Raw genomic sequence first — 12,667 nt, 5'->3', positions numbered from 1 at the left:
TCACAGACACCATGTTGCATGTAATTGGGAGGATTCAATGTGACTGTTTAAAAATGCTCTCTACTTCATTTTTTCTTTACTTCTTTCATGCATGTTTATCTTATGTTTTAAACTGTATGTGAAATTTATTCTTCACACTCCTCAGAACGTGGTATAGGACTGTGTGTATGTACTGTGTTGCTTCAGTCATGTCTGACTCTTTGTGACTCTATGGACCATAGCCCGCCAGGCTCCTCCATCCATGGGATTCTTCAGGCAAGAATACTTGAGTGGGTTGTCATTTCCTACTTCAGGGGATCTTTCTGACCCAGGGATGGAACCTGCGTCTGTTTCATCTCCTGCATTAGCAGACGAGTTCTTTACCACTAGCGCCACCTGGGAAACCTTCGTTTGGGACTAGTTCCTCCTGAAGATGCAGACAGCTGAGGCAGGAACAGGTGAGGGCTGGACCTGGGAGTATAACTCCCTCCTCATGGCCTTACAGGTGCTCATGGAAAAGACCTTTCACCCTCTCTTGCACAGAAGGGCCCATACCTTATTAAGACTTGGTGCTTTATTTTTGCCCCATGTACTATGAGTTTTATTGGTCAGATTATTAAACGCAAGCCAGAACAGATCTTAAAATGAGATGGCTGCACTCAAACAAAACGGACCACAGAGGGACCTGCCCAGGGTATCCGCATGTGGGCTGATGATCAGAATCACAGAAAATCTCAAAATTAACGCAGTCATTCACTTCTGGTATAAATTTTCAGCTCTGGTTAGTTACATCGTCTTCTTATCTTCCTTTCTCTCCTCCTCCATTGCAGAGTTGATAAAGAAGAGTTGGATTAGAAGTGATTTCTCATTTCTCATTATCTCTTATCCCCCCCACACCTGCCCTGTGTACTCTGAGAATACTGGACTTTCCCTTCTTCTCTGCCCTTTCCTCTTCTGCTCTCCTTCTCTGGGCTTCCCTGGTGGCTCAGTGGTAAAGAATTTGCCTGCAATGCAGGAGACCCAGGTTTGATCCCTCGGTCAGGAAGATCTCCTGGAGAAGGGAATGGCTACCCACTCCAGTATTCTTGCCTGGAGAATTCCATGGACAGAGAAGCCTGGCAGGCTACAGTCCATGCGGTTGTCAGAGTCGGACACAACTGAGTGATTAACACTTTGACTTTCACTGCCCTTTCCTCAGAGCATGCCTTCTCTTTGAAAAGCTATAGCTACTACTGAGGAGAAACACACACACAGCCATACTCTAATCGCATGGTACACATCCCATCACATGTACCATGAGGATGACAAAATCTTGAATTGTTAAGAAAAGGCAAGGCATGGTGCAAAGATTTTTGTTGTTGTTGTTTTCACTGTTACCCAGAAAATAGGAAGGAGCACGTTAGCCACAAACTGCCATGTGCCTAAAGAGAGAGAGTTTTTCATGGAGGTTCTGAGTCACTAATATGATCGTTAGCCTGTTTTCCATATATTCTCTTGGGGTGAAAAATCTAGAAATTTTAAGGATACTCACGGGTGGCAGTGACCAACACTGACAGTGACAATCCCAGAAAAGAAATCCAGGTATCTGTTTCCCTCATGATCAAAGAGCCACTCCACGTGTCCCTGGTGGAGCAACAGGGGCTCCGGGAAATAGGCGGTGTGCACAGGAGAGAGATGTTGCTTATGGATCTCCAGGACTCGGCTATAGGCCAGGGACTGTAATTAGACAAGAGTTAAGTGCTTAGCATCTTCCTTATTCCCACGTTGCTTACAGATCAACAGCAGGTCCACACAGCAGCATCTGGGCTCCCCACGCCCTCGCTCACCAGGGTGGCTCTTTGCCCAGGGACCTCCTTGCAAGATACACCCAGAGCCTTCCTCTCAAGTGGAGGAAATTATTCATGTGGCCCTTTGATCCTTTTCTACATCAAACATGAAGACCCCATGGACTGCAGCCTACCAGGCTTCTCCGTCCATGGGATTTTCCAGGCAAGAGTACTGGAGTGGGTTGCCATTACCGTCTCCAAAACATGAAGAAGGAGGCTGGAATTTTCTACCTCTCCATAGAAAGCCTTGGCTTTGAGTTGATTTTAGCTGTGAAAAAAGAGACTGAAATAAATGTCTGAAGCTGTTTTTTTCCCTCTAATTTTTTTTTTTTTTGAGGATTAAAAAAAACGGAGTGCTTGTAGTGTTCATGACTTTAATTATAAAGCTTCTGTCCTATTGTTCTTGTCTCTGTGGGTCCCTCCTGACTTTATCGATTCTACAGTTTCTACCTTATGAACGTCATGTAGAATGAAGAGGGGGAGGTTGGAGAGAGAAAGAGTGAGAGAGAAAGAGAGGAAAGGAGAGAGAACGAGTCCAATATTTATTGCATGACTGCAAGATGAGAACTCGACACTTTCTGATGGCAGACTCAGGAAGGTCAGATCAGGCACTGACAGATGGGCTGGAACGAAATGTGTGCCATCACACGTGTGGTCTGTGTATTTCTTCCGGTGTGTACATGTATACTTGTATCCCTGTGATACATGTATGGTTGTGGACAGTCTCTTCCTTGTACTCTCTGTCTCCCTCTGCTTTGTCTCCCCATCTCTGCCTCTCGCTCTCTTTCTCTCTCTCTCTCTCACACACACACACTCACTTCATACAATACCACTGAGTGGGGTAAGAGAGTTCGGAGGTTCCCACTGACTTGAAGGCTGTGATATCTGAGATGGCTCAGTGGCAGGCAGGGCGGTCTGTGGGTCTTTCTTGAGGAGCCCTCCTGAGAAGAACCGCCTCACTGGAGTTCTCCTAAAACCTCGACGCTTACCTGGTATCTTTCGGGTGTGAAGTCACATGGCGGCATGCTGGGCTTTGTATGAAGACCGCACCTGGTCACAGATGTCCAGAAAGCACGGGCTGAAAGCGGAGTGGGTTAGTATCCTTAACTAAGCATCACACAGGCCTATTCGTAAAAATGACCTGTCGTCACCCAAATCAAAGTCCTGAGGGCAATTTTATTTCTTAGTTTTGAGAAAATCATTTAAATTTTAGTTTGGATTTAAAACTGAGGTATCTTTTTTTTTTTTTAAACAGCTCAAAAAGAGTTTATTACAAGGCAGCCAGGCAAGGAGAATTGAGGACAAGTCTCAGAAGTGCCTCCCCAAAGGTGAAGGGGTTGGGGTGCTTATGGTGCCAGAGGGGCGGTCTGAGATGTGGGGGAAGGTAACTGGAGGTAGGGAAAGAGGCGAGGTGATGGGTGTCCTGCTTGGGAGCATCTCAGTTACAAACGCCTACATGTAATTGATTTACTTCATTGTCTGGCAGAAACTAATACAACATTGTAAAGCAATTATATCCCAATAAAATAAATAAATAGCAAAACAAAACAAAAACCCAAAGTGGAGGCGCTGAGCATGATCGGAGAATGGAATTTTCTGGCCTCCTATGTCACCAGGTCAGTGTCCAGACACCTGCACAGGCCACGGACTGAGGTACCTTAATAATTAACTTTTTGTTTTTTTGGCCATTCATTGAGGTTTGCAGGATCTTAGTTCCCTGACCAGGAATTGACCCCAGGCCATTAGCAGTGAAAAGTCAGAGTTCTAACCACTGCCTAGCCAGGGAATTCCCAATAATGAATTTTCTTACACAACAAGGTCCTACTGTATAGCACAGGGAACTGTATTTAACATCTTGTGATAAACCACAATGAAAAAGAATATGAAAAAGAATGCATATGTATGTATGTATAGCTGAATCACTTGCTGTATAGCAGAAATGAACACAAGATTGTAAATCAACTATACTTCAATAAAATTAAAAATAAAAAATAATGAATTTTCTGGAGGAAAAAAGAGTTCCTCTCGAATCTGAGGGAAGGCACAGAAGTTACTGGGGAAAGTCATGGTTTCTCCCGCTTTGGTTCCTCACAAACTTGGGAGGCTCCTCCCTCTTTTGCCGAACTGTAAGGACTGCAATTCTCTGTTGAGCTCAAACTTCCCTCAGGGCTGGGGGGTTGCTGGAGTACATCCTTTCTGTTAATGGAGGTGCTTTCTAAGCTTTGGGCTGCCTGGTCCCTGAATCCCAGTGCCAATCCCAGTTTCTGGTACTGGGTTGGCTCTCAATAAACAGGGAATGAATGGCTGTTGACTATTTATTGTTGGGGAGGACGAAAAAGGGGTGCTAGGCCATGGACTGTAATAATATGTACATGCAAGGAGACCTAGAAGACAAAACCTTCTTATAAAACACAACTCAAAGTCCATGAAAACACAAGACCAGAACAAACACAAGATAAACTGGAGCCAGAGGAATCATTAAATATTTGGAGCTAGAAGGAAGCTTAGATTTTTTTTTTTTTTTGCTTTTGGTCAAGATGCTCATTTTATAGATGTAGAAGCCACCCTAAAGTGGTGAATTAATTTAAGAACACCAAGCCAGTTAGCTACAGAAGAAGAACAAAACTTTGAGTTTCTGACTCCAAGCCTGGTACCATTTTGCTCATTCACTGGCCACCTCCACCCTCCTTTTCCATCACAGATTTTGACCCCTCTATATAGCAGGGGATGGAATAATAGAATCAGAGAACACTGGAGCTGAAAGAGATGTCTAGAAACTTTATAAGTACTCTTGGAAAAGAATGCTGCTAATTTTGAGGTTCAAGGTCAGTACAGAGATAATTTTACAGGTGGAGAGAGCTCGGCAAATGATTTCTCTTGTTCAGCATGAAAGTTTGAATCCATGGATGTAATGTTGGAGTTTTGTGTGGCTATGGAGTCACCATCCTGAGAAACACAATGAACAATTGTGTTTTTAAATGAGCTGGAAAGTAATGACTCTGAATATGTTTTATTTCTTTCATGAAAGAGTTCATTCACTTTTCTGCTCTAAAATAGTCACGAATGTCATTAATTTGCTCTTACTTTAAAAGCAAATGGCTTTGGCTACCCATATATAAAAATGACCCCAAAATAAACCTAAGTTTTCTGAGAATTTCCCCTTTTGAAAAGCTTTTCATTGTCTCTCTCTACATTAGTTGCTCTTCTGAGATGGGGAAAAAAATTCTGAGTGTTTCTAAGAATTCAAATTCTCTTCAATCCTGCAGTCTCATTTTCCTATCTGTAAAACTGAAGTTACCCACTGAGGAGACTGAAAGGTCTCTTGACTCCAAAGTTACAGGAAATTATGAAAGTGGTCTGGAGAGGACAATAAGGAGAGTTGGAAAAATTTGATAAAGAAAAACTTGAATTTTAAGTGGTCAAGGTAGGTATATTCAATCATTCATTTGTTTATTCACCAAATTCATGGGAATATGATGGTGAAATGAGGGCTCAAAATGAAATTCATAAAATTCTGCTCTCAGGAAGGAAGAGGGAAGGAAGAAAGATTAGTTATTAAGTAGGAAAAATAATGTCAACAAGTAAAATAAGTCTAGATAACATATGTCGAATCCAAAAAATAAAACAAGTGAATAACCATATTAATAACAAAAAATAAACACCAACTCACAGATATAGAGAACAAACTAGGGGTTACCAGTGGTGAGAAGGATGGGGGGAGGGGCAAGACATGGGTAGGAGATTAAAAGGTATAACTACTATGTATAACTTCCCTGGTGGCTCAGATGGTAAAGCGTCTGCCTATAATGCAGGAGACCCAGGTTTGATCCCTGGGTTGGGAAGATCCCCTGGAGAAGGAAATGGCAACCCACTCCAGTGCTCTTGCCTGGAAAATCCCATGAGTGGAGGAGCTACAGTCCATGGGGTCGCAAAGAGTTGCAAACGACTGAGCGACTTCACTTTCACTATGTATAAAATAAGTAAGGCACAAGAATATATTGTATAGCACAGGGCATATAGCCGATATTTTATAATTATTTAAATAGAATATAGTTTATAAAAATATTGAATCACTATTCGTCTACATGAAACTAATCTGTTTGTACTTTAATGAAAAAGAAAAAAATGTAGATAACATCTTAAAACAGCTGAAAATCTCTCTTGCTAAACAACCCAAACTCAACAAAAATAGAAAATACAATAATCAATGGACAAAAAGAAGCAAAATGCTTCAGTTTTCATTATTTACTAGAAAAAACCTAAATACATGGTTAATTGCCTGCATTCTCTAGTCAAAATAACCTCTGTTTTTTTTCAAAATAACTTTTTTTTTACCTCTGTTTTGAGGATGCCATAGATTTGAAGGTTAATAAAGATTCTCTGAGACTCCTGGAAATTGTGTGTGTGCACATGGGGATTTCCAGGTGAAAATTCTAGGGGAACTTCTCTTTGTAATGATAAAAACTTTTTTAATATTCATAACCAGCTTTCAACACAGAGTGGAAATTTATCAACAGCTTGTGACTCTTTCAAATGAAAAAAAAAAAAGGTTCTATAGCATTTGAAAATATACAATGCTCATACTTGGTAGAACATTAAAGACATTTATTAAAGTGCTAATGACACCTTATTTCTGCATAGCATATTAAGTCACTTTAAAAAAGCTGTCGAGGGGGGAATGGCCTGGGAGATTGGGATTGACATATGTACACTCATGTATAAAATAGATAACTGATGAGAACCTACTGTATAGCGCAGGGAACTCTACTCAGTGCTCTGTGGTGACCTAAATGGGAAAGAAATCCAAAAAAGAGGGGATATATGTACATGTATCATTGATCCACATTGCTGTACAGCAGAAACTAACATGATATTGTAAAGCAAATATATTCCAATTAAAAAAACAAAACCCGAAATAAATATATTTAATTAAAAATTCAAAACCAAACCAAAACAAAACAAACTTGTCACTTTGGGTGTCTCATTTGATACTTGGCATAGCCAATGGGTTTAGAAAGGAAGATATTATCACTCACCTTAGAGCTGAGGACGTGATTAAAAGTGAGGTGTTTGCACTTTTGAGCCACCCCTCACCATCCTGTTGATTCTTACAAACACCTCCCACCTTCCCTCCATATCCTTCCAATAAGTGTTCTTTTGCTTAAAGTGAACCGGGGCCAGTTGACGTTGTTCACTAGCAAGAGCTCTGCCTGATTCTGAGGCTGGTGACTCTTGTCCTTCCTTTTGGCACTTTTGGGGGCAAGCCTAGTCTGAGTCCCTCCTAGCCTTCTGATGGGCTTAGATCAGTCCTCAGATGGCAGAAAGGATGGTCTGGTGGTGTAGGTGGAACACCTACTTTTAGGCTAATTTGAATGTTTTTCTTAGGAAAGACTTTGCAGGAGTTTTGGGAAGTTTCTCAGCTGGAAATGGGTGTTATGTGCAATTAATTCGCTCTCCTATGCACCCCTCCTTGTGGGACAGAAGGCAGATGGTAGCAAAACAGTATGTTTGAGTGTATACCCACCTGCCTGAACATGTTATACATTCAATAATCCTGTGTGTGTGTGTGTGTGTGCGCGCTCAGTTGTGTTGGACTCTTTGAGACCCCATGGATTGTAGTTCACCAGGCTTCTCTGTTAATGGGATTCTCCAGGCAAGAATGTTGGAGTGGCTTGCCATTTCCTCCTCCAGGGGATCTTCCTGACCCAGGGATCGAACCTGAGTCTCTTGTATCTCCTGCACTGGCAGGTGAATTCTTTACCACGAGCTCCAATTTAGCTAATTAGTAAAAAAGGCATGGCTAAGAAGCCTTTGACTGTGTGGATCACAATAAACTGTGGAAAGTTCGGAAAGAGATGGGAATACCAGACCACCTAACCTGCCTCTTGAGAAATTTGTATGCAGGTAAGGAAGCAACAGTTAGAACTGGACATGGAACAACAGACTGGTTCCAAATAGGAAAAGGAGTATGTCAAGGCTGTATATTGTCACCCTGCTTATTTAACTTATATGCAGAGTACATCATGAGAAAGGCTGGGCTGGAAGAAGCACAAGCTGGAATTAAGATTGCTGGGAGAAATATCAATAACCTCAGATATGCAGATGACACCATCCTGATGGCAGAAAGTGAAAAGGAACTAAAGAGCCTCTTGATGAAAGTGAAAGTGGAGAGTGAAAAAGTTGGCTTAAAGCTCAACATTCGGAAAACAAAGATCATGGCATCTGGTCCCATCACTTCATGGGAAATAGATGGGGAAACAGTGGAAACAGTGTCAGACTATTTTTTGGGCTCCAAAATCACTGCAGATGGTGACTGCAGCCATGAAATTAAAAGATGCTTACTCCTTGGAAGGAAAGTTATGACCAACCTACATAGCATATTGAAAAGCAGAGACATTACTTTGCCAACAAAGGTCCGTCTAGTCAAGGCTATGGTTTTTCCTGTGGTCATGTATGGATGTGAGAGTTGGACTGTGAAGAAGGCTGAGTGCTGAAGAATTGATGCTTTTGAACTGTGGTGTTGGAGAAGACTCTTGAGAGTCCCTTGGACTGCAAGGAGATCCAACCAGTCCATTCTGAAGGAGATCAGCCCTGGGATTTCTTTGGAAGGAATGATGCTAAAGCTGAAACTCCAGTACTTTGGCCACCTCATGTGAAGAGTTGACTCACTGGAAAAGACTCTGATGCTGGGGGCAGGAGGAGAAGGGGACGACAGAGGATGAGATGGCTGGATGGCATCACTGACTCGATGGACGTGAGTCTGAGTGAACTCCGGGAGTTGGTGATGGACAGGGAGGCCTGGCGTGCTGCGATTCAGGGGTCGCAAAGAGTCGGACACAACTGAGCGACTGAACTGAACTGAAGATATTTTCTATACTCTTTCATCCAAAAAACAAATTGCTTCTGTAACTTTATGGATATAGTTAGCCTAACGTGATTGTGCCTGTCAAACAGAGGCAAGGCTAAATATTCCGTGCACACATATATCACACAATATATGTGTAGGTGTTACATAAGGATTGTGACACTTTTTTTTTTTTTTTGCATATCTGGCAATACTTACACCAGGTGATCTTCCTATCTAACATGGACCCTGTCTCCCCCTCCCCTCATTTTATTTTTCTATCCCCTCACCATAATTTATAGCCCATATCTCTACTGGATATTTTAAAAATATATTTATGCAATTTTCTGTTTATCCTCAGTCTCCCCCATTGAGACACATAAGGGCCAAGGTTTTGTTTTGCTCACTGTGGCTTAGTTTAAGCACAGGGGTAAGTGCTCAATTACTTATTGACTAAATGTTTATTTGTAGAATCCAGCAGGTCCATAAGAAGTGTGTGTTCAATGAGTGTGTGCTTGGATGAACAAACAAGCAGGTAGGTATTTAAGACTAGTAGGTAAGAAAGTGGAAGTCAAGCACCAAAGTTTTTGAAAAGCTAGGTAGAGTAGGACATCCATGTCTATGTGTTGTGGGTTTTTGCAAGATGACTTCTCCCCCGCAGTGCCCTTGGTGGAAGAGTCCCTGCTGAGTTGATCAAGATTTGTAGGCACCGAGCCTCACCTGGTCCCACCCCCAGCCCAGCTCCACAACCCTCAGGGCTGGGGTAGGAAAGGGGAAGGGCCAACAGAGACAGTATTTTCTCTTGCCTTGTCAACAACCGGTACTTTTAGGATAGCGTCCTCTTTACCGAGCATGAGACTCTGGGTATAATTCTAGCTCCTTCTCCTTCTACAGAAAATGTTGGAGTTAAATAATGTTCTGGCAAAGGACCCATGACTGGGGGAAAAGAGAAATCCAAACCAGACTGGAAGAAGAGTGGTTTAGAAAAGGCCTGGTGGAATCACTCTGACTTTGGAGTCAGACAGACCTGGCTTTGAATCTCAAGTTGTCATGTCTACATTGCTGCCTTTGATCAAATTTTTAAATGATCCTTTATCCTTCTGTCTCATCTGTGAAATGGGATAATAGTATTCCCTAAGAAGTTTGTTTGAAGATGAGAGCACCAGATACATATTAAGTTTCAAAGAATCACAGCTGTTAAGGGGGAAGAAAGCAAATGGAAGAGGAAGGCAGGAGAGAGGAAAAGGAAAGATGTGGAGAAAATGAAGATACAATTGATCATCAAAGGGCAATGGAAAAGGGTCCCCTTTGTTCAGGGCCTGTGGGGCATGGGGTCTTGCTATGTCTCATCAATGAGATGATGATGATTGCTTATGCTCACATTTCATCAGAGAGATTAGTGAGGAGGTGGTGGGCTCCTAGTGAAACAAGATATGTGTGAAAATCAGGAATACATGAAGCTACCACCAGACCTGGCCACCCCAGGTCTGTTCCTGCTGGAGAAAAAGGAGAGTCTGTGTGGAAGAAGAGGTTCACAGTCTAGTCCTGGCTCAGGTGGCTTTGGGTAAATGACTTCTCTGAGGCTCAGTTTCCTTGTTAGTAATTGGGGGGGGGGTACCACATTTTAGGGGCATGGCAGAAATTTGTGAGGATGCTTTATGTCTTTTAAAGTAGTTCAAGCATCTGTATACTACAGTTAATACTTCATGATTTGAATTGCTTTCTTTTATTTCCTCTTTGCTGCTGCTGCTGCTGCTAAGTCGCTTCAGTCGTGTCCGACTCTGTGCGACCCCATAGATGGCAGCCCACCAGGCTCCCCTGTCCCTGGGATTCTCCAGGCAAGAACACTGGAGTGGGTTGCCATTTCCTTCTCCAATTCCTCTTTATGTTTCTGCAAATATTTTTAGTTTAAAATTGTGTCTAGTCTGATTTTATTACCCATGAATTTCGTTTCGGGATGAAAGGATGCATTACAAAATATTGGACATGAAAAGGGGGCACTGGGTTTGACAAGGTGGGGTCTAGCCCACAGGTCTTAGATGATCTGTCTGGAATTCGAGAATTCCAGGCAACAAGCTCCAGAACTCAGCCCTTCCACTCTCACTGACCCTTCCACTGACCCACATCCCCCTGGTTTCCACTCACCCTTAAGGGAAAAGCACGTCTTGGGGATCCAGAGAGATAAGGTTTTCAGGTGCAAAGATCTCAGCAAATGTCCCCAGGCTCCTGTCATTTCTCCCAGTCAGGAAGCAAGTCCCCACAGAAGCAGGAGCAATTAAACCTGTGCTTCCCACGGAGCAAGGACTCAACTGCTCACTGACCAGCTGGACTTTGAGATTAGGGAGGAAGGGGAGGAGCTCCAGAGGGGAGTCGTGGAGGGATTACTACCTTCACTTCCGGCGGGCCGCAGAGCTTCCGTGGTTGGCAACAGTGCCTTAAGGGGAGAGAAAGGGCAAAGGAAAGAGGGAGAGGGAAGGAGAGAGGGAGGAGGAGAGAAAAGAGAAGGCAGGTAGGCAAAGCAAAAGTCTTCTGGACTTTCTTTAATTGAAGGATAATCGCTTTACACTATTGTGTTGGTTTCTGCCATACATCAACATGAATCAGCATAGGTATACATTATGTTCTCTCCGTCTGGAACCTCCCCGCCCCCCGCCCCCCACAGCGTCCTACCCTCTGGTTCTCCTGGACTATTTTGTTAGTTTTGTGTCCCATGAAGGTCTCATTGGATGAACGTCTCGGAACGGTGATGATGGGTATGGGAGAAGGGCCAGGATACAGTTCCAAGGGTCAGTGACTTTGAAAGGAAACAGCGAAAAAGAGAAAGAAGGAAGATATGCATGAAGTGAACAGGTAAAGACATTGCTGTTGGTGTTGGGGGTCTTGAGGAAGACAGGAGGCACTAATGGGGAAGAGGGTGGCCCATGGAAAAGCAGAGGGGCATCGAATAGCTAGGGAAGGCCCTGGACTGCTGCCTTAGGTATCAGAATAGTGCAAGAAGTTGAGAGCTGAGGATTTAGGGGGCTTTATTTTTACTATGCTTTAATTTCTTAAATTCCCATTTGTCACTCCTGCCTCTCCTGCACCCTTAACCTCCATAAGTAACTATTCTGTGTGTTTAATGTATACCTTTTTCTTGATAAGTACTCTCGTAAAGGGCTCCCCACTGACTCAGCAGTAAATAATCCACCTGCAATGTAGAAGACCCCAGCTTGATCCCTGGGTCGGGAAGACCCCCTGGAGAAGGAAATGGCAACCCATTCCAGAATTCTTGTCTGGAGAATCCTATGGACAGACGAGCCTGGTGAGCTATAGTCCATGTGGTCACAGAGTCGGACACGACTAAGTGATCAAACAACAACACATTCTTGTAAAATGCGTATTGTTCGGGGTGAACGCATTTTTACTTTATGTAAGTATGTGTACTTTTTTTTTTCCCACTCAGAGCCATGCTTTTCAAATCCATCCAGGTTTCTGTGAATAGACATCTTCCAGCAGCTCTGGAGTGGGTGCCTCTGGAGTAGGGCAGTGCCTAAGTGGGGAGAGTGACAAAGGCAACCGGAGCTGGGAGGGTAAGGGGGTGTTGGTTTGGAAAGTGGCTCCTGTTAATGGAAGGCAAGGAGAGACAGAAGAAAGAGGCAGGTCTCTCCGCAGTGGTAGGTGGCAGATTTAATAAGCAAGGGAACTTACTTATGAGGCTTGTCTTTGGAGTGTAGATCTTTGCACCCTACCCACTGGAATCTCAAAATGATTTTTTAAAATAATTTTATTTAATTTCTGTTTGGCTGTGCTGAGTCTTTGTTGCTGCCTGGACTTTTCTCTAGTTGCGGCAAGCAGGGGCTACTCTCTAGTGGTTATGCACAGGCTTCTCATTGCAGTGGCTGCTCTTGTTGCGGAGCACAGGCTCTAGGGTGCTCAGATTCAGTAGCTGTAGCGAGTGAGCTCAGTAGTTGCGGTTCCCAGGCTCTAGAGCACAGGCTCAATAGGCATGGTGCACAGGTTTAGTTGCTCCGTGAATGTG

At 43.3% G+C, this 12,667-nt stretch overlaps 1 protein-coding gene across 1 annotated transcript in view; it reads right to left on the bottom strand.

Moving 5' to 3' along the window:
* Positions 1-10,977, bottom strand: part of AGXT2 (alanine--glyoxylate aminotransferase 2) — a 44,074-nt gene extending 33,097 nt beyond the window's left edge. Inside the window, exons 1-3 of the mRNA XM_027520244.1 lie at positions 10,795-10,977; positions 2,795-2,883; positions 1,511-1,695 (exon numbers count right to left, since the gene is read on the bottom strand). Coding sequence (XP_027376045.1) covers positions 1,511-1,695; positions 2,795-2,883; positions 10,795-10,882 — 362 coding nt within the window. The 5' untranslated portion in view covers positions 10,883-10,977. The remainder of the gene's footprint in view (positions 1-1,510; positions 1,696-2,794; positions 2,884-10,794) is intronic.
* Between the last annotated feature and the right edge of the window lie 1,690 nt (positions 10,978-12,667).

This window comes from Bos indicus x Bos taurus, chromosome 20, assembly GCF_003369695.1.
Source record: "Bos indicus x Bos taurus breed Angus x Brahman F1 hybrid chromosome 20, Bos_hybrid_MaternalHap_v2.0, whole genome shotgun sequence".
Classification (NCBI taxonomy): Eukaryota; Metazoa; Chordata; class Mammalia; order Artiodactyla; family Bovidae; genus Bos; species Bos indicus x Bos taurus.
The sequence above is the reverse complement of the archived record's forward strand: the minus strand, read 5'-3'. Positions and strand labels throughout refer to the sequence as shown.